The sequence below is a fragment of the Triticum urartu genome, chromosome 1A, assembly GCF_056163025.1.
Source record: "Triticum urartu cultivar PI428250 chromosome 1A, HENAU_Tu73, whole genome shotgun sequence".
NCBI lineage: Eukaryota > Viridiplantae > Streptophyta > Magnoliopsida > Poales > Poaceae > Triticum > Triticum urartu.
Genome location: NC_141873.1, coordinates 30,216,820 through 30,239,408, shown reverse-complemented (window position 1 = coordinate 30,239,408; position 22,589 = coordinate 30,216,820). Strand labels below are relative to the sequence as shown.

The 22,589-nt window shown below is 39.2% G+C and overlaps 1 protein-coding gene across 2 annotated transcripts; it reads right to left on the bottom strand.

The window, feature by feature from the left end:
* Positions 1-3,962: 3,962 nt before the first annotated feature.
* Positions 3,963-17,968, bottom strand: PARP1 (poly(ADP-ribose) polymerase 2). 2 transcript variants are annotated; one of them, XM_087545307.1, is made up of 20 exons: positions 17,717-17,968; positions 16,282-16,331; positions 15,949-16,153; positions 14,848-15,013; positions 14,460-14,763; positions 12,718-12,913; positions 12,164-12,313; positions 10,651-10,711; positions 9,982-10,045; positions 9,613-9,873; positions 7,196-7,433; positions 6,994-7,106; positions 6,831-6,907; positions 6,580-6,743; positions 5,891-6,082; positions 5,663-5,771; positions 5,253-5,335; positions 5,021-5,158; positions 4,384-4,566; positions 3,963-4,297 (listed from the first exon to the last, which is right to left on the bottom strand). In XM_087545307.1, exons 1-20 carry the CDS (start codon positions 17,861-17,863, stop codon positions 4,250-4,252), a joined length of 2,949 nt encoding a protein of 982 aa, XP_087401433.1. In that variant the 5' UTR covers positions 17,864-17,968; the 3' UTR covers positions 3,963-4,249. The 2 variants fall into 2 exon arrangements, with proteins under 2 accessions (XP_087401433.1, XP_087401434.1); XM_087545308.1 differs by having other exon boundaries at positions 14,460-14,760.
* Between the last annotated feature and the right edge of the window lie 4,621 nt (positions 17,969-22,589).

Genomic DNA, 22,589 nt, shown 5'->3' with positions numbered 1-22,589 from the left:
AGATGTGTGGATGCCTCGGCAAGCAAGTTTTCATTTGACGGCAACAACCAAAAAAACTCCCAACAGATCCCTGCGATGCTCCAGGCAAGGCGCGGCACAGCGAGGACGCCAACCAAATAAGCCCTACATGTTTCGAGAGATAGAATAGTCATCTGAACGAGGGATATTATGATGCTTAATTTCTTTCATGAGGTTTGCTACCAACAAGAACAAAGCAGGCGACAGTGCATTGTGCATGTGCGAGTGAAAACATGGGATATGGACACATGATGTAAAATTGTCGACCTATATGTATTTTTTTCAGTTTTCTGAAATTATTTCATATTGTACACACGCTGCATAATGCATATATAGGAGTACACTACTGGATCAGTCTCGTTTTGATCCAATTGATAGCGGCACCTATTTTGTAAAAGTCAATGTTTCTTCCAGGCATCAATCAAAGTTTTAGACGTGCAACTTGGTGTAGAGTAATCAACTGAATCCGGACATTGGTTGCAGCATAACTTTATTATAACAACATCAAGCTTCAACCAGTTTCGTGCATGAAAGTGGCTGCCTCTCTATGACATGAAAATGTGAGCATATGGCAAGTATATATGTTAGAAGAAACCTGATTGGCGTGCAGGAGCCATAGACCGATCTTGGGATTCAGCCTCGATCGACACAAAGGACCTTGTTTCTTTATTTGGTAGCCTAGGTACTCTGATATCTATTATACATGATGGCACGGTGTATTCTTCCAGCCCTCGACATGAATGATTCAATCGACCGAAATCATCATTACTGATTTATTGGGATGTCTCGCTTGAGCGGTTCACACGTCTAAACCCACTATCACAGCCCTGTAATGTAGCAGCAATTATATTTTCTCTCGTGTTGTGAAGTTTCTTTTTTCGAAATGAGGTTGACCCCCCTTCCCCCATTGGTCATAAGCATCACTCGGCGCACACAAGCATCTTCATTGAAGTATCATAAGAAACATATGAAATGTTTTACAAAGTGATGACAAGACCCAAAAATAATTGATCGAGGATAGGATGATACATAACCTATTATTGACCGTCACCAAAATCAATAGAACATTGTGTCTGTCAAATTGTTTAGGTTGTATGTGTCTACTCATGGACTATGATTGCTGAAATAATCACTTTTTTTTTGAACGGGTATTGTTCTTTCACACTCCACTAAGAGCATGAGAAGACAACACATAAACGGGTGTCCTCCTCCGCCGCCGCCGCCCGCCACTTGAGGATGGGGGAGACTAAACGTCCACACCTTCTTGTCATCCATGAATGAACCATGTGACCATTCAGGATTTATCCTTGGAATTATTGGAAAATTATAAATGATCTTCTTCCATTCTAACAGGTTTGGGGCCTTAACCAATTGGATTTACATTCAATGAGATTTGTAGGAGGTTGAGAATGGTTAGTGCCAGATCTATGTGTAATAACATCTTTTCTTCTAGGTGGGACATCAATACAATATATATATATATATATATATATATATATATATATGTGTGTGTGTGTGTGTGTGTGTGTGTGTGTGTGTGTGTGTGTGTGCGCGCGCGTGTGTGCGTGTGTGCGTGTGTGTGTGTGCGCGCGCGCGCGCTTGTGTGGGCTAATAAATAAGAGAGGACCGCACGACATTCTAACCTTGAAGGTAGTTTTGGGAGTCTAATATTTTAGTCTGTGAACGATGAATGATGCCAGAAAAAAATTTCGTCCAATATTTTAGTCTGTGAACGATGAATGATGCCAGAAAAAAAATTCGAAAAGGAGGATAGCATGAATGATGCCAAATACAGGTCTATGATACCTTATTTCTATTTAATTCAAGCACACCATCACTGATATTAGTCTAGGGCTCATTACGCCTACATGTTAGCATAATCTAGTGTCAGGCAAAGCTATTTGGATCAGGTTGCAAGGAAGGACTTCTAAGTTGCCTGAGGAAAAAGGCCTCTGTTGATAAACCAATGCAGCATGTGGTTTTCCTCTATGTAGTCTATGAAGAGAAGATCCTAGTAGTTATTTCATTATCTCAAAAGAAGTTATTTGGTATTGTAGCTTTAAAATTTGAATTATGTAGTAGTACATGTGTCCTTTGTTGGGGCCTCGTGAAGTAATGCTAGTTGCATTATACTCGAAAGTGTGGTACGTATTGTGTTTCTATATTTGATGCAAGAACTTTGATTGTTGTAGTAACGAAAAATGCAGGGCTCAAACTCTTGTTTTTAATAAGGTCAGGAGATAAGGATAAATGTGATTATAAAGCAAGAACATCATTATTCAACCCCAGATAGCATAGTGGGGTGCATCTCACAAGCCTTGCATAGACACGCCTGGTTACTACATATAGCCGTGAATGATTACATTGAATACGCGAAGATTCATAATCCCGAAGGAACCGTTTATGAGACCGTATTGATTAGTATCAATAATAAACTGATATTTCAAAACCATTTGGATTCAAATATTTTGTTGATTTATATGCATGTGTTTGGTGCAACAATTATTATTTTTTGGTCGTTCCGAGGAGAAAACTAATAAACCCCAAGAAGTAAGTGGCAGACAGTTCAATCACAAAGGTTACTTAGTTATTTTTCCTTTTAGCAAACACCATTCGGCCTAGGTTGCTGGTATGCAATGGTTTGAGAGCACCCACGGTGTAGAGAAATATTTTGATAGAAAAAGAAAATGAGCTTCTGCAGGAGAAAGAAGATTTTGTTGGCAGGCAATGGAGAGAGAAGCGACTGGAGACATTATAGTTTTGTTTGTAGACACATTGACCCTATTTTCGTAACCAAGATGGATCCCAACTTGTGGCATGTCAAAGCTGCATATATTGGATGAGCCTTAGAGATATTAATTCCTCGACAACTTTGGCTACACTTTAAGGAAGAAAATAAAAGGCAAGCCTGTGAAGTTTGATGAAGCAATGAAGTCTCACTTACATCATATCTATAAATAACTAGCTCCCTCGTGTAGCATAACCAATGCTCGAAACTACAGTAGATGTGTGACCATTGCATACAATATGGACAAGTCTATAGAGAGAGTGAATATGACCAATACAAAGAGTGGCTCCAGCAACTGAACGGGGACATGTTTTAGAAATGGGATACATTGGAAATTCAAGTTGTAGTGCAAGGACAAGCAGACGTCCTAATTCCTCAGCGGCATGCGGAACTCTGACTGAACGGTGGAGCACGGATGGATGCAAGACCAAACCGTGCCGGCCCCAAGGGGTTCGAAGCCTGAAGCTTTGACAGAGAAGGGTTGTGAGGGGAACAGCAGGAGGTGGTTAGCACCATGGCCCAACCATGTGGAAACCTTCCAGACTTGGGAGCATCCTTATTTGGCTCGGAAAGGAAAAAATTTGCCCGAATTCTACTTCCTCCGTTCCTAAATGTCTTTGGAGAGATTCCACTATGAACCACATACAAAGCAAAATGAATGAATCTACACTTCAAAATGCATCTATATACATCCATATGTGGTCCATAGTGAAATCTCTACAAAGACTTATATTTAGAAACGGAGGGAGTAGACTTGAGGGGCCTCAGACAGACTCAAACCAAGGGTGGTCGTCATAACCAGACTCAAAATGATGATGGTTGTCATGACCAGACCGGTAAGCTGCACTCTAGACCGTCCGATCAGACGACCAAGACTCTGAAGGAAAGCTGCACTCTAGACTGTCAACAACCAGGCAGCCAAGACTGACAGAATTTACCGTTCGCACCAATTCTTCGATCTGCAACGCTCATGGGAGATCCAATTGCAACCGTTACTTTGGACAATTGCCGAAGCATGTGTTGTGTGTGTGCGTGTGCACGTTTTCACACGGTTGGCTGCTCTACCTCTAATAGTACAGCATCAATTTAAGTTGAAATATAAGTACGTGCAAAGCATAATGCGGGACAGCAACAGTTGACATGTGCAGAGCAAACATCAGGAAAAGCAGCAGTTCCTAAAGATTGAGCATCCATCATCAACAGGGGACAACAAGGGGAGTTACTTGCGCCACTCACACTCGATGCCCATGCCATATTCCCAAAATGGATCAAACGCGAGAGCCGCACAACCTACCTTAAGCTGCGGGATACCGCACAACCTACCTTAAGCTGCGGAATAATTCACCGATGCCATTGCATATGAAACAGTGCAGACTAGCTACTGAGTACTGACACCAAAGATTCTTCAACTAACAGTCCAACTCTACTCGCCTAGCTTCCCAATCAACGCTTGTGACGGAATTTGACCTTCAACAAGAACTGCATCTTCACCTGCCAAAGGAGAAGAAGGTTTCATGCAAGATGAGCAGCAAATTCCTGTAACTGCGGTAGCATAACAGCAAGTAGGTTCAACAAACCTGGGCTGTGTTGTAGACTATATACTCATTGTACAGAAGCTCAGATGCCCTGATAGATGCTGGCACTGGCTTGCCACAAGGCACGACGACATCATCCCTCCATTTCACAAACTCTGACTCTAGCGGCACAGTTTTTCCTAAGCCCTTGGTCGAATGCTTTCCTCTTGGAGGTTTGTCCATTGGCTGCACAATAAGTACCAAGTACAGATGTTAAGGGAGTGTTCGGAGTCCCTCCGCTCCCAGACTCAGCTCCGCGGAGCCGGCGGAGTTGTAGACTAAAATATTGGAGTTGAAAATTAGGTGCTCCGCAACTCCTCTAATTCCGGTGGATATCCGAACAGAGCCTAAATCAGAATAAACATGCAAAAAACTGAAAGCTTTTATGTTGAGCAGTAAAGACAATAGTGCCATGCATTGGGGAACAATGTGCTATCTCATTGAGTTTCTTTCTTTTTGCTGAAATTTTGATAAGCAATGAACATCCTAACAAAAACATATTCAGAAAGTTTGATTACAAGAATCTAGAAAAATAGCTGACACAGAATCAAATCACACATGGTTACTTCTGGTGCAAGGACAAAAGTTAGCATGAGCAATTAAATTTTCCCTTTGAATACCAAGATATTTTGTAACTCACCGTGGCTTTTTTCAGTTCATGCATGTCTCCTAGAGCAACCTCAGAAAGAAGCATCAAGCCGGTCGGATTTTTTCTATCCACATAACAATACTGTGCACTCTTGCTTACTAAATCTGCGAAGTACAGGCCTTTGCCAAACTTTCAACAAGTGAAAGAAACATGTTATTAAATTCAACATATAGTTTAGCAGAGTTACAGCATATAAAATGTATAAAGTGAATAAAGAGCAAACCATATAGCCTGTCACAGGAGCCTCAGGAGGTGCTATCCTTAGTCCTTGACTAAGAATTCCAATAAAATTTGTCAGCCTTGAACCTACAAAAATTGAGTTTACGGCCATGAGATGGCAGGAAAGAAAAAAATAATTCTGGAAAGACAAGCAAAGAAATTAAACACCTGTAACCTAACATAATGCAATCATACAAGTGCTCAAAATGATAAGGTAAAGCATCTAGAATCATTGATTGCCTGGAAACTATTTGTTAATCAATTTAGTAACACGGATCAACTTCCGCTCCAACCCAGATTTAGCCATTCAACTCTAATAGCAGAAAAGCAGCGTGCGCAGAAGCTTCCAACTTAAATACCTTCGAAATATTGCCACAAACTATATGCTTTGTGTAGTTCAAAATAATTACTTACCATGCCATAATAGCATCTTGTTATGGAGATTATTTTTATATCTTGAGTACTTGTTGCCTTCCCCATCTCGATCAAGCACATAAACTTCCTCTAATTCCAATGACCAGTCCTTCAAAGTAAAATAAAGCACATGTCAGCATGTATATATACAGAAGACAAGAGAAAGTAGTCTTCTGTATTCTACCTACACAGAAACAAAGTATTATTTATACACAAGAAATTGCTTACCTTGTGAGTAGGAGCATGTGTGTTGAGGAGATATTTCTCAACCAGCTTGTAATCTTCACTATCATGAGCTAGCGGGGTGATGTCACAATGAAGTTTTTTGTACTTATCATCAAGAGATTCATCATTGTCACCATCAAAACCAACTAGTTTAGAAGCAATTTCAATATCCTGAAGAGCTTCAAGCATTTTCGCCTGTGTAAAAGTAGCTACAAATCAGCTAGGCATAACATAACTCAGGTCATATAATCAAGAAAAACAGGTACATGAGAAGAAACTGAATCAAGATAATCAAATGACAAGAAACATGTGAAGAATAAAAAAAATGTCTGTATTGCATTATAACATCTCATGAATCCTTGCAAAATGTGAGGCGTTGAGAATTTGCACCATGATCAGTTTTGTTTTCACCTATAGGAGTTTGTTTCATTTGTGGCTCTGTTAGAATAGGATTTAACAAGAACATGTTTTTCTTCTTTTGATTTCATCTAAGCGTTAAGGCAAATGTCTCATTCTCCAGCTGTAGCAATGAACCCTAGTTGCACATCACTATAATAGGATAATTCTTTGCAGATTTGAACATTCGTACATCCACCACATATGAAGAAGTTGGCACGAATTAGGAAGTGCGAATAGGGATAGGATACTTTTGCCAACTGACAGGAATACAATGCAAGGCAACAGGCACATACTTTCATTGTCAAGTCATCCTTATCACGTATAATATGTGGATGAACAGAAGGAATAAGAGTGAAGAAACGATTGCTTGCAGCAACAATCAAGCTCTCTCTAAGAGCCAGTTCTTGATTGCCAGTGTCATCCAGTAGATTCTGTATCTCAGTTAATGCTTCAAATCCTGCACGCAATGCAGCTAAGAATCTTCGAACCATAATAACATTATATGATAACAAAAATAAATGGCTTCCTCATGATCAAGATAGACCTTTCTGGATATTTTCCTTGCTTAATTTCCCAAGGGGCATTTCTGCCATATTGATTTCAAATTCCATCATAGCAGCCCTGGAACAGAATAACGTGAATAATGACTTCAATAATAAGAAGACATGGATGGAAGCAATTCCCTGAACAAGAAAGTTGAGGCACACCTATATGTTTCAACATTGAAAAGCATCATCATGAGTTCCAGCACCTGAGGTGCAAGTGAACTTTTCATTTTGCTCATGTCTTTCCGTTTTGGTGCTTCCCTTACTCCGTAATCCTACAATAATGTATATCACATCATCAGTTCGAATCCACAAAAAGGAGAAATAGAACTATGTGAACAAACTTTTTTTTCCAACAACATACAATGTCAAGTGGATAAAATCTCCCAGGCTGCTTCTGAAAATTTGTTTTTTGTTCCCATGCTTCCCAGGGGTTTCCAGTCTTTTCCAGAAATAATCTTTTAAATTCACGTATTGCGTCAGTTTTTGACATCTCCTCCAGTTTCTTCCCACCAATCTTTTCACTGCCAACTCGTCCCCACTTTCGAAATACATAGCATTCACTCCCATCATCCTCTTCGATGATCTGAAGTATATAGTAGCTTCAGAAACAAAAAAGCAATTTGTAAGAGATGAAGTAAGGCAAGCAATAACCTATATAACGAAGCAACAGCAGAATTAGTTATTTTCCCAATGTATAGTGTTTATGTTCCTGGAGATCAATCTCCGACAGGAACAGGAACCATAATCAACGTAAACTTGCGCATATGTTTTTTGATTCTGGAAACTATTGATATACACAATTACAATCATGTACTTAATTTAGTAGACTCGAATGGGGAATTTCTACATGGATAAAGCAGCCAAATGTCCCTTTTTCTTACAGTTGTATTAGAAAAATAAAAACAAAGATGGGGCAAGTTGATCAAGTAACCCCTCCACTGAAAGACCATGTAAGGCCCAATCTTTTGTGTGTGTGTGTTGGGGGGGGGGGGGGGGGGGGGGGGATCTTGTTTTTCATTGGCGGTCGCCACGCCACATCCCCTCAGACCGGTCTTTCTGCACGCCGCTGGGAGACAAGAGCCATCCACCTCCCACATTCATCCTCATGTCCATCTCACCAGCAAGGTAACTAGCATATGATGTATTTGATGTTGTAAAGACCATCGTGTGAGGACTGAGGAGTTAACTTGAGGAGATCAACATCATTCGTCAATGAGAAGGACTGAAGGAGGAAACATGCAGTACTCTCATCTTCTCTCCTCTAAAACATAAATTATACATGGCATGTTCTTTTCACTATATACCTAAATAAGTATCCCGATAAGCCTATGTTTGATAAATACTATTTTCCGGTGTCCCTGTATCCATATGTGTGCTGTGCTACATAGTCTGTATATTTCCCTTTGAGCCTAATACAAATCACACCGGCAGCCGCCATCCCTCAGCATGATCAACTGGAGACGTGACGCTGACATCAACGCCGACTGTGATGGCAAAAGCAATGCGACGACATTTATGATGGTGATCAATAAAAGTTCCATGGTGACAATGTTAACAAGAACTGAGCTCATACGAGGAAGATGACCGAGGTGGTAGCACCCAACCCTCCTGCCATTCTGCTATGGTTTCTTTGTTTAGCTGGTTATTACCCTACCCTTTGGCGATGGTAAGCCAGCTTACCGTATCCCAGTGCCGTGCAAACTGTACAAGCGGGCCGTACAGGCCTTGGTGTAGATGGGACTTGGAAGCCGATGTGAAGGACCACTAATCTAGAGGGTGTATATTACAGGTGGAAGATAAGGAAACCTTGCATAGGAGGTGGTCACAAGTTCTAATTGTATCCGATCCAAACTCCCTACGCGTGTACGACAGAGGCTATATAAAGGAGAAGGAAGATTACCGCCATCCAGGAGCTATATAAAGGTGCCGAGGACCCCAGAAAGGGACCAAGCAATCTAGATCCATACAAACCCTAGTGATTATGGCGCCTATTGCCCAGATTGATTATCGTAGCTCGGCGAGTTGCCTACCAACTCGGGAGATCTCCCTTTTGTAACCAATATTGTGCACTTTTTTCCATATAATACTACTAACTGAGGCAGGAGAAGGGATATAACCCACACAAGGGGCCCTGGGGTAAATCATGTCAAAATCGACCTGGTGACCTGAGGTGATGTTCCCTTGACTACAAATCACATGCAACTGCCGTACCATTGTGAGGCATTGACGAAATTATCCTCAACCCTTTGGCCTGATTTTGAGCCTGTTCAGGCTAGTTAGTCTGTCATTCTAAAATGCCCCTGTATGATAAACCTTGTGTGGATGAGAAGAAATTCTGGAGTACAAAGTATTAAACCATCCTCTAAGTTTTAGATAAACTCAAATTGAATTCGAGGAACCACATCAAAAACAAAATGTGAATAGTAACTCAGATTTATTACCTATTATAGATTAACCACCTCCAATTCCTATAGCCTGGATACATACACAAATAAGATAGTTGCTTCACGGTTATTGTATATTTCTCCTAACCACTAAAGTTCAGGTGGAATTCATTAAAATTGAAGGATACTGCAGTCGAAAGAGGATATTTGGAATGGAAAGCTTGCAGGGGGTAAATGAGAGAAAAAAACTTGTTGCGGGATTTATTAGAAGTCTAAAAGTGCCCTAACCAGTAGGCACTATTCGCAATCACCCTAACTCAACATGTATGTCACGAATTTGCAACAAAATATTATGAGCAAACCCTCAAAAAAATATTATGAGCAAAAACCTTGCCTGTTAACACCTTGTGTCATGTCAGAAATGTTTAAGGTTGTATTGTAAATGCTTTTGCCATTTTCCAGAATATGGCCCGTATCTTGCAGACCGGAAGCCTCATGAACAGCACTTCGGCCCTTAACTTTAACAGTGACCGTGCTACCTTTTGATGACTCCTCCAAGGTAGTCGCTACTCTGTATAAATCAAATGGAAGCACCCTGTTTTTTCTAATGCATTCTCCAAGGTAATCTTCTCTGACGATTGGTATCTTCTGCCTCCTGCAAACAAATTCATATATATAACATGATATTCCAACCTCAGCATTAGAGCAAAAAGAACATGCCAAATTATGATTGAAAAACAATGGATAGGGTAAAATGTGAGACCTAGCTTTCCTGACTTCAGCACTCTCGTTATCAAGCCCGCCACATGAAACTACACAATTAATATCTGCAATGCAGGTAAACATAAGCATAGTGCAATAACATCGTACTTTGAGGTTCGCATATTTTATGTCTACAAAATACAGCATTGTACCCTCCGTGATGAACCAATCTGTACTCAGCTCGTATTATGCACTACCAGATATTGAAAATAAACTGAAGATTAAATGGTAGTCGAACCCAGACCATGGGCTCATGCTGAGGGACGCATATTTTATTTCTCTGCACAATGCCGCATTGCACTCTGTGATAAACTAATCTGTGCATGCTAGGGACTGAATATGAACTATCAATTAAGTGGTAGTCAAACCAAGGCTCACTACAGAAGTGTCTTTATTATGGTGTGACATGAGGGTGTGCTACAGTGAAGATGGTGAAAATATAAGAATCTCAAAACATGAAGTGATGTTGGATAGTTGGATCTAAGGGTGGTATAGCCAACGAGGCACCAATCCATATTGACATAAGAATAGCCATAAGATAGCCTCTTCCCTTTATCCCTACTCCATAAAACAATTACCTCAGTTATCCATATATGTTGCACAAGGAAATCTAAGTTCCAATGTTATACAAATCCAATTGTAAAAGAAGTTCATATATGCAAAGAAAAACCTTTGGTAACCCTGGGACTGAAGTGGGCACCAGCAAGTTTAAGCTTCTGCTTCCACTCATCCTACAAGAGTTCAGCTCGTTAATTAAATATAAAACTTGTAAAGAGCATTTGAAACAAGCAATAAATTACCTAATTACAACAAATAAAAAAAAGAGAAAAAAAAACTGGGTGTCACATGCAACTAGATATACGACCTATAGTATCCATCTGATATGAAATAAAGGAGACAGATCACATGAGGCAATCCGACCCTAGAATCTGACAAGAAATGATTTTACATGAATTCAACACCTTGCTCCTTTTGCTCATGTTACATTCTAAGACCAGTGTTGCATAAAAGTGATTGATACACTGCAGAAAGCGATTCAAAGGGACTGATGCGTGAAGTTGCAGCAAATCCAAGGAAGAACAAAGCAGGCATCAATTTATTCCTTCTCTTTATTATACATTGGAGGAAAAGGCTCATAGATTCAAAGCCTTGCCTTTTTTCTCTTGCAGCAAATCCAAGGAAGAACAAAGCAGGCATCAATTTATTCCTTCTCTTTATTATACATTGGAGGAAAAGGCTCATAGATTCAAAGCCTTGCCTTTTTTCTCTTTGAATCGATGCAGGATTAGACATGGTCTAACAAGCTAACTCTCCATATTCCGACGAATATCGAATATAATGTAAATTGGAGAAATTGTTGAGAAACATAAAGAAACAATTGACACACAGCTCTCTGTGTCTTTCAAGACATTAGTGCATTCAAGCGAACTAACAGCTCAAAAACTATCAGAAAACTACTTCAAAATACCAGAGGTCAGTTGAGTACTGAGTACTCCCTCCAATCCAAAATGTAAGCCTTTTAGGACACTGACACGTTCTTCAATGATACATTGAAGATCAATTTCTGTGCAGATTTGTGCCTCAAATAAAAAAAATGATGAACTATAAAAGTATATTTCATGATAAATCTAGTAAAACTGATCTGATGTTTTGGATGCTAGTAGTTCTTCTCCTCTAGATAGTAAAATCTAGAAATGTTTGATCGGTAAAAATGCTTAAAGGACTTACATTTTGGATCAGAGGTAGTACTTTCCACGTTTTCAGTTTTTTCATAGACAAACCATGCAGTGTATGAATAAACTGATTCTCTGGTACAATATAGTAAGGCTCTGTTACTTATGCCCATTTAATCTTTTGGCTAACCAGCCTCTGCCTATTTTGGAGGCTACTTTTCCACAAAAGATTATAAATTAGGCACAGCATACATAGCATATTCAGTGACAACAAAATGAGCCTAAGTATCCCTTGACACAAATTTACTGAAGCAATCATGATGCATACTACTTCAGCAAGGATGCATACTTGCATAGATGCAACTCAACAAAGACTAGAGATTCACGCAATTAATTTTGCACCTACTTTAAACTAATAGACATTTTACGTAGGATGTAACCAAACGGCAAGCAAAACAGAAAAATAACCTAAAAATATAGCGTACAAAAAAATTAATGAAGATTACTTACAGTATCTTTAGATTGTCCTACTATACAAACTCTCAATTTATCCAATGCTTCACCGACGAGAGACTGCTGAGGTGATTGACCTACAGACTTCTGAGGTGACATTGGGGGAAGAACTCGCTCTGGTTTCTTAACCTTTTGAGACTTGAACCACTGCAAGACAAACATGTTTATTAACCTTCAACTGCAGAAAATTAAGATGCAGTTATTTTCTGTTAGTGAGTGGTGCCTACTGTTAATTCGATCACAAGAGTTTCTAGTTTGTTTTTTTCTGAGAAAACAGAAGGCGGGCTTGGGAACTAAATGAGCCTGGGACATGGTTGGGCGGGAGGGTCCAACCATTGGGTGCCCTTAGAAGTTCTAACCATGGAGCACAATGTTCCCAATAATGCATAATCTCCCCTCCAAAAATAATATCTAGCTCTGGGAAGCACTTAATTATTTACCTAAATATATGGTTCTTTTGGTCCTTGGATGAATCCCACATTAGCTACAAGACGCTGCTCTCTAACACGAAAAGTAAATACTTGAGCTTGAGAAGCTCCAAGATGCCCTACCTTTGTAAGATAATCATTCTTTATTTCATCGGGAATTTTCCATTTTTTCTTCATGCGTACAGGTTCTGTTGTCATGTAGGTACATTTGGACCACTCTGAAACATGGCCATTGCACTGATAGTGACCACCATAATAGTATAGGCAGCTATTACAGACTGGGCAAGTGCCCAGCGCTCCAAACAGCATCCCATCAGCACTGCAAGAGAACAAAAATGTTACAAAAAATAGAACCATGAGACATTATAAAGAGTGAAGCATCTGAATACTGTGAAGTACGACAGAAAGAGCAATGCCACAGGCTGGCAGGTCGGTGTAGTCAAAATTCAACAATATTTCAGCAGGATACCAGGCCTTGTTTCAGAGCTCTTCAGCTCCACTAAAAGCTACTTCCTCCATTCCAGATTAATTGAAGTTCTAGCTTTGTCCCAAGTCTAACTTCTTTAAGTTTGATCAGGTCTACAGAGAAATATATCAACATCTACAACATCAAATTAGCTTTAATAAATTCGTCATAAAATATATTTTCATACTACATATATTTGATGTTGTAGGTATACGCACATTTTTCTATAAACTTGGTCAAATATGGAGAAGTCTGACTTAAAACTTAATGTGGCTTTTGAGGTCAATTAAACCCCATAATTATTGAACTTAGTTTTGTTGATCAATTAGAATTGCTTTATAGAACGTATAATATTGGTTCAATAGTTGTAATACTTAGCATTAGACAAGTAATGGATGTCCCCATCTATAACACACAATCAACAGTTAGCCACATGATTGTGCTGGTTTGGCTATATAATCATGTTGGGTGTATGTTGCATTTCACTCAAAAATAGTTGCTATAGTTAAATGTATCCAATTCCCCCTCAAGTTTGACCATCAATTTGACCAATGTAACGTGGGTTGTGTGCCACAAAAATTACAGCATTCAATTTGTATTCGAAAAAGTTTCCAACTGTATAAGTTTTATGACAAATGACTCTTATTTTACTGGTCAAAGTTAAATCACAAAATACGTAGACGCATGTAAATAGGAACGGAGTACAAATTTGAGTGGAAACTAAAATCATTAGTACTCCAGGCAGGGAATCTAAAGAGATGGTTTGTCAAGCATTAAGATAGCCATGATCCAAAATATTAAGGTAGCCAGCCAGGAGCAGACAGAGCTTATTAGCACATAAAAAACAACTAAAGCAAGTGAGGTTCGACTCTTCTGCTTTGGTAAATACCCTATGACCCAACCAGTAGAATAATAATAGAACGCCATCTTGCTTCCTACCAAATTTGGTTTAAGTGTTTTTCTTCCCTATTCTTAAGAAGAAATGTTATTCCCCTTTACCTCTAAATAGTATTTGACCATAAGTTCCTTCAAAATAGCACCTAATATCTTGAAAACAAGCCCCATCAGATTCCTGGTACCAACAGGTCAGCACCAGGATTTGGGATCCAGAAAACAAGCACAAAAATCATCACTAGCAAAAAGATCCGCTTGTACAAGTTTCCACTTCCTCTACTGGCACTAAGTGTCATATAGTTATAATTCTAACTTATTCTAACAACACAAAGAACCGCCTGTATGGCATAGGCATGAACCTAACCCCTTGCCCAAGTTATGGCCAGAGGCAAGTGCCCTATCCCAGTCTCTGGACTTTACCGAGTTTAGCACATGACAACAAGTAAAATAATTTGCGATTAGATGAAAATCCATCAAGAAAAGAAAAATAGCAAAAAAATATTACCATCGTTCCAATAGATCCCGCTCTGGTCCAGATGGATCTTGCTCATTAACTTCAAGCATATCCCTCAGCTCAGCAGTTGAAACATGCTTTTTGAGTTCATCCTTTAACTTCCAAAGTGTGTCACTCTGCTCTTTAAGCTTTTGGTGCAGATCAGCAGAACTAGAATTTGGCTCACATGGTACAACAAGTTTTCCTTTGCTTCGTGCAGCACCTTCAGATGTACTTCCATCTAAGTTCGGAGCTTTGGAGTTACGCACATCAATGTCACCAATCTTGCGCTTGGAGCCCTTCGAAGTTGTTTCTTCTTGATGACAATTACAAATACAACAAGTCAGATTATCAAGTTATGTTAAAAAAAGGAACAAGAAACTATGATCTCCATGCTTACGTTTGCTGGCAGCACCTTTCTTAACAACATCAATAATAGCTGCTCTATCATCGTGCGACAAGGTCTCCCAGCCTGGGAATTTCTCAACACTTGCAGTTGGGGACATTTCCAAGAAACAACTAACATGATACCAACCTTGACCGTCAAGTTTAGATGAAACACGAACCTAATCAACATAGCAAACTGTTACAGACACAATTTAAGAGTCAAGACAAATAACATAATTTCACAGCATAACTTACCCTACCACTGGTATTAAATGTTAGTATCTCTTTATACTTGGTGAGCTAAATGAAAGATTACAAATCAAACATGAACTTCTAAACCATAGAATCTTTTGATCTGGACTCCAGAAATCAAAGAAATGCATATCGTTCATCAACCAATCTAGCACAAAATCAGGAATTCCATGTATGAAAAAGAATATAAATCAACACAATCATTTGCTTTACCAATTCCTACTTTTCAGAACTTATTTTGCAGGTGACCTAGCATGCTAGTAGCAGAGAATTTTTACATAACAAGATACCATGTTGCTGCCTTTACAGGATATTACAGTCATTCCAGATTCCAACACAGCAGAATAATAAAAGCCTGGGCATTATCTGCAACCTGATCTGCAGTTTGACTTGGTCATAGATAGGGTGCAGAAAACAATGTGCCATGTTCTTTTTTCGACAGAGAAACAATGTGTCATGTTCATGTGTTTCAAAGCCATATATAGAACAGTTCTAATCTCTGATTCAAAAAATCAAGAACAAGTTTAGGTTTGGGAGACTACGACATATCCCCCAATAGGTGTCAGGTGATTAGAATTAGAACTAGAAATATGGCAGTACTATAATTATGTGACGGTTGTATGCAGTTGCATTAAGATTTATTCAAGAATGTGAAACTCATGTCTCTATATACAGTCACTAGTAAGTGAGAAATAAGAACAACACATTAAGATTATTGACCATGAGGAGGATTCTGTTTAGGACCATAAACATTTTATACACAAGCACTAGTAAGTATAAATTCCTGGGTTTACGCAAGACTAATAAAGTTATATTCACAACAAAAAGAAATGTGCAAAACAATTGGTCAACAAATACGTACAGTGCCTTTTGCAATCTTTACACTGCACCGTCTACAGGAAGAACGGGCAGATTGAGCAACCTCAATAGCACATTTGTCAGGAATAGCAGCTGTGGAACTTGCAGTTGCAGTTGCAGTTGAAGTAGTCGAGGAATTTGCAGCATAGTTTCTTATCTTCTCTTGGTCATCCCACCTAAGTGCATCAATTCCTTCAACATCATCAACACTGGTCAGAAGTTAAGAGTAGAGTTAAATTTTCCATGGTTTATACTCAGATACAAGAGTCGAATAAACTAACAGGCGGAATACTGAAGCCTAAAATCCAGTTGATGAGTCAGAGACATAGCTACATACGATTTTATCTGGTTTTTCTTGTTGAGGATGCATTTGGCATGGTTCCACATCTGGAAAAGAGAAAACATGGAAATATAAATTATAAATAGATGTGTAAATTAGCAAAACTGCATTGGTGATATAAGTTGGCACAAGGCATCATATTTTCCTCTGCCTCTTGAAAAACCGACCAATCACCCAACGAAATGCTAGACATAAAATTCCAGAAAAACAGAGTCTATCAGAACATCACTGAGACATAGATACTGTACCCATCCATAACCCTCTGAATAATATGGAAAACATAATGCTAAGCAAGCTATCCGTGTTAGAAAAATGATCAGATAATGTGACTTTTAGAACCAGGAAATAACCAAGAGTCGCCTTAATTTCCCTATGTAATATAGTGTTCTCCCAGTGAAAAAATTAGAGTGTCCACATGGCCCAAACCAAAGCAAACAGTTATAGAATCACAACAGTTAAGAACCCACCAGTACTATGAAGACCAGTAACAAATAGATGAGAACTGCGGTTGCCTGACAGTTAACAAATGCTAATAGGAATCGTATACAAGTGAAATGGCTTATAAGCTATGTTTATCGCACTTGTATCATAAAATGGTTCAAAGTCCAAACAAGCACAGAATCATATCCAGACATATCTCACAAAAATATGATGGCCAAACTATTATCTAACCTGGCACTGGATTTTACTACTTTAGAAACATGGGAAACGGCACCATGTTGATGTTGTACCAAATTATTATGCAGTTCAGATAGACTTCTTCGCTTTAAATTAACAATTAAACAGTTAATGGTTACCTCGCGACACACGAAACTAGAGCAGCCTACGGCTGGTGATGCAGAAAGGCATATAACATAAACAAAAACACATCAAGTTAACCAGAGATGTAAGATTCAAAGCCTGCATTTTACATGTCAGACCAATAGTTGTTTCAGGAGTTCTTTCCAGCAATGGTATGAGCAAAAAAGGATATTACAAATCGACAGATAACGCAGCGGTGGACACCCAGTGCTGAAATCGAAGCATACGGAATTGCATTTCGAGCCCTGCATTGCGAAGGGGGTGTTTCAATCATCACAGGCTCCGCATTGCGAAGGGGTTGGTCAGTCAGTCAGACCAGACTCACCAAACCACTACCAAGAACGAGTCAGGTTCAGAAATCAGACCAAAACCGAACCCGTCAGATCGACTCAGTGCATGCCGCACGCGAAGCCGCCATCGGATTGGATTCATCTAATCCGAATCCAATCGGGAGCCCCCGACCCACCGGAAAAAAAAAACAAGAACGCTAAACCGCCCCAAAACCCTACCCCCGCGGAGCCGTGAGGGGTCGGTCAAAGATAGATCCGCCCGCGGGGCGATGAGGGGTTCATGGCGGGGAGGGGCGGGGTGGGGGAAGGGGAGGGGGGAGGAGGGAGATGGCGTTACGCACGGGCATGAAGCCGTCGAACTGGGTGGCCTGGACCATCTTGCCGAGGCGGAGCGCGTCCTTGGCAATGGGGGACTTGCAGGACTTGCACGAGGACCGCCCGGACTTGGCGTACTCCGCCTTCCAGGCCTTGGGCGGCGGCGCCGCCATCTCCGCCGGCTGGCTGCTGCCGCCTCTCCTCTCCCCTCCCCTTTCCGCCCGCCGCTTCTTGGGTTTGGCTCCCCCGTCACCAGCAGGTGTGGCCGTCTGGGTGGAGGAAAAAGGGTGTTCGCTGTTTAAGGCCGGAGAATGCCCTCTCTCTCTCTCCTGGCGATTACGTTACGTATTTTAGGAGCTTGATGGAAAATCTTTTCCTTTGCCATTTTGATCATTTCTTTGACTCTGGTAAATTAGCACATGTTTGAGTGACAATTATATCCCCTCCATTTTAGTGAATAACGCGTGCGCACATCTAAAAATTCAACTTTGACCATAAATTAGAACAATGTTTTCTTTTACTCCATGAATTGTACCACTAAAACTTCTTTTGAGTACGGATTCGATGATGTAATTTTTATCACATATACCCATATTTGTTTAGTCTAATTTATAGTCAATATTTAATTGAATGGGTGAAGTATATAGAATATAACACCGATTGGTTTTCCCCTCTATTCTCATATTTGGGCCCACCTTCAAATTTCTTTGGATTATGCCCTCTCCCAGTATGCTCTAGATTGAACCCTTGTTGTATTGCCCCTCATCGTTACAAAACATGGTTCGTCGCTGCTCTTGACGATGTCGCATTGCGCATCCATGTCCAAGTCGCTAACGAGTACTCTCGGTCTCCTTCCTACTAGTACCCTAAGCATAGTGTTGAACCATCGCGGCATTGCGACACAATGAGCCGGAGTGTGCTGCCTTGAAACATTGACTCATCTCGGCGCAAGAGCGAGGGGTGGAGGAGTACACTATGGGTGACTACAGCGGTGACAAGGCCGATATGGCACCGTGTTTGATGTCCAAATTGTTCTCCCCTACAATCCTACTTTGACGTTGCCATAACATGATCGTTTCTGCAACTAAGGTCGTAAGACTGGAACAACGCATTAGATTTCGTGGATTCCTGTTATCTCATTTATTGTCTTCGGTCCTTGTAGATACCAACACACGCCACCTGTAGGTCACGGACTCGCTAAACAATATGTCTCGCATGTGTAGGCTTCGAATCATTTTGCCTGAGAGCCCTTACATTGGACAACACGCATTGTGTTCATAACAGATAAACAACTTACTGAACAATCATAGAACTATTACAACAAATGACGATATATAGAATAGGCACAAATGAATCTCACCAATCCTCTACATCTCCCACGTCTAGGTGGATTACTCACGCATGAGAGGAGGATAGCCAAAAAACCTTATAGAACAAAGGGAAATCATCTAAATAGTAACACAAAAATTCGCAATAAGATGGGTGATTAAACGAGTCACGATCTCAAGATGGATATGAAAAAGAGTTACAAACCCTAATTTTACAACTTGGGAATCCTCTTCCTGTGGTGATGATCGCAATGCATGAAAATGGGATGGGGAGAAAGAGACTGGACGGATCTTTGGGAGTTCTTCTTCTCCTGATCTCTTCTCTCTTTCTATTATGGATGTGGTGGTGGTGGCTCCTCTTTGTATTCGGTGTTGCTCCCTTCATAGAAGTTGCTTGTACAGGCAAGGTGGTGGCGACATCGTGGTACGAGCAGGTGCGCTCGTGCCATGCGTCATCTTGCGCTTTGATGCCTCTAATGAACTTTCGCCCAAAAGGAAAATTGCTCCATATGACTTCATTTGATGGGATATTGATTGGTTTCCTTTCAAAAATGTATATTCCTACACATCAATGAAAAAGGCAAGTTTTCTTCTTTCTCAAAGGATTAGCGTTAGAAACACACGAGAATTATCGAAAACTTTCAAAAAGCACATCAAAACCCTCTTATAAGAGTGACAAAATATCGAATCATCACTACCACCCCGGTCCACCTGTTGCCGATGCAGCACGATGCGGAGGGCTAACTCCTCATCGTCGTCCACCTTTGCCTCGTGGACGAGGGCCTCCCAGTCGATGGGGTCACCATCGCTGTCAGACCCAATGTCGTCGCTGCCGGTGCATGACATTGGGAGAGGAGGGGGACGAGAGGGGAGGGGAATCGACGGGGAGCGCACGGAGAGTGAGAGAGTGAGGTAGGGTTTGGTACGGGTGGAAGTTTTTAGTATGGATTGGTTGTGGTTGGTGCGGGCCAGCATGGGCTAGGATGATTGCGGTCTTATCCGGTCCACCCCATATCCGCCTCATATATGAGCTAGATACGAGGAGCACCGGTCAGCCCAGATGTATAGGGGGCGTTTGAGGAGGCCAGCTGGGTCGGAAAAAACTAATCGCAGACTGACCGAGTTGTCTGCCCAGTCAAAATAGGAAGTTCGGTTGTAGATGCGCTTAGGAGGTTTGCTCTTAACAGTAGCACATCCCGCCTACCCATATGCCAGAATTGTCCGCCCCAGCACAGACAGGTGGTCTTCAACACTATTTTTCATCCTTTTACACATTTTTTTCTTTCTGTTTTCTGCTTTTTTACATCCTCTATATTTCGAAATATTCTAAATATATATTATAAAAATAAATTTGCATACAAATTTGAAAAATATTAATCACGCATTCAAAAAAATTAAAACATTTATAGAAATATGTTTGTAATGTATACAAAATTGTACAATGTGTATTAAAAAGTAGACATCAAAATATATATATGAAAATGTGTTAATCATGTATTTGGAAAAGGTTAATTGTGTAAAAATGTTCCGCGTGTACACAAAAAATGTATGGAAAAAAGCAGACATAAAAACTATTTGTTTAACAAATATTAAACATGTGCGTGAAAATGTTAAAGAAATATACAAAAAATGTTCCTGATGTATGGAAAGAATGTATAATGTGTGTGGAATAAAATACATAAAAAATATGGTTTTTCAAAAATATTAATCATGTATTTGGAAGGCTAAACGTGTATATAGAAAATATTCCTGGTGTATACGTAAATTGTAGAATGTGTATGAAACATGACATCAAAATATATGTTTGAAAAAATATTAATCATGTATTAAAACAATTTTACACAAAAAAATTTATGCAATGTAAAAAAATCTTTGCATAGGTTTAAAAATGACATGGCATTATAAAGAAATACTCACTTGTTCTAAAAAAATGCCCATGATTTTTCTTGCATGTCTATTGAATGTTTTAAAAAATGCATAGTTAAAAGAAATGTTTAATGATTTATAAATGTTCATTTTGTTTTTTCGAAAGGTTGACCATGTATTAAAAAAAGTGTTCAAAACCATATGAAAAGAAAATTGTACATTGTATATTTGAAAAAAATGTATCAAAATTATGTTTCATTTGTACACTGGGAATGTATATTTGTGTACTAAAAAACTTAGACACGTGTTAATTAAAAGGCTACAAAAGAAACAAGTAAGAAAACTGAAGCAAAAAAAGCACTCGTGAAAACCAAGAAATTAACATAAAGACTGATGATAAAACAAAGCAAATAAGAAACCAAAGAAAATCGTGAAATAAAGAAGAAACCCGGTGAAAAAACAAAGAAAACAGAAAACCAGAGAAATGGGTGAAGAAACAACGTAAACCAAAGAGAACAAAAAAAGACATCTAAAAACTAATAGGACAATAATCAGGCCGTCCCGCCGGTCAAAATAAGGAGTCCGGCTGTAAATGGTCATAGGAGGTTTGCTCTTGATAGCAGCATGTCTCGCCTCAGGCAGCCACCAAAATGGGTCGGCCCAGCGCGGATAGCATGTCTTCAGCGCTATTTTTTTTCATCATTTTTCACATTTTTGCTTTATTTTTTACTTTTACTAATATTTTGAAATAATATATATATATATAATAAATAACACTTCACATACAGACTTGAAAATATTAATTGAGTATTTGAAAATTGTATAATATGTATGAAAACTAAACATCAAAACATATATATGAAAATTAATATTTTCATGCTAAAGTTTATTGAAAATTAATATATGAAAAATATTAAAGTTTATTGAAAATTGTATAATGTGTATGAAAACTAAACATCAAAACATATATATGAAAATTATTCCCCGTGTATACAAACAAATATATGGGAAAAATTCAACTTGTACCAAAATAATGATTCATATGTACACCAAAAATGTATATTGTGTACTGGTAAAAAAGTAGACATGTATCAAAGAAAAACCTACAAAAGAAAGAAGAAAGAAACCAAAGGTAAAAAATACTAGTGAAAACCAAGAAAGAAAAGAATACAATGAAAATAACAATAAAAACCGAGAAACAAACGAAAAACGATGAAAAAACAAGAAAACAGACAAATTGATTGAAGAAACAAAGAAAACCATAGAGAACAATAAATAAATAAATAAATAAAAGACATTTGAAAATCACTGCCGTGTCATCCGCTATGTCAAAATAGGAAGTCCGGTTGTAGATGCTCTTAGGAGGTTTGCTCTTGACAGTACCACGCCTCGCCTCAGGCATGCGCTAGAATGGGCCGGCCTAGTGCGGCCAGCTGGTCTTCTACGTTCCCTTTTTCATATATTTTTGTAATTAATGTTTTTATTTTTTTCTTATATTTCAAAGTATTCTAAATATATCTATTACAGAAATCACTTTGCGAACAAATTTGAAAAATATTAATTGTGTATGTGAAAAGTAAAACAAATGAAACCTGAGAAATAAATGAAAACCCGGTGCAAAAACAAAGAAAACAGAAAACCTGAGAAAATGAGTGAAGAAACAAAGAAAACCAAAAAGAACAAGGAAGACAAAACCAGGGAAAAA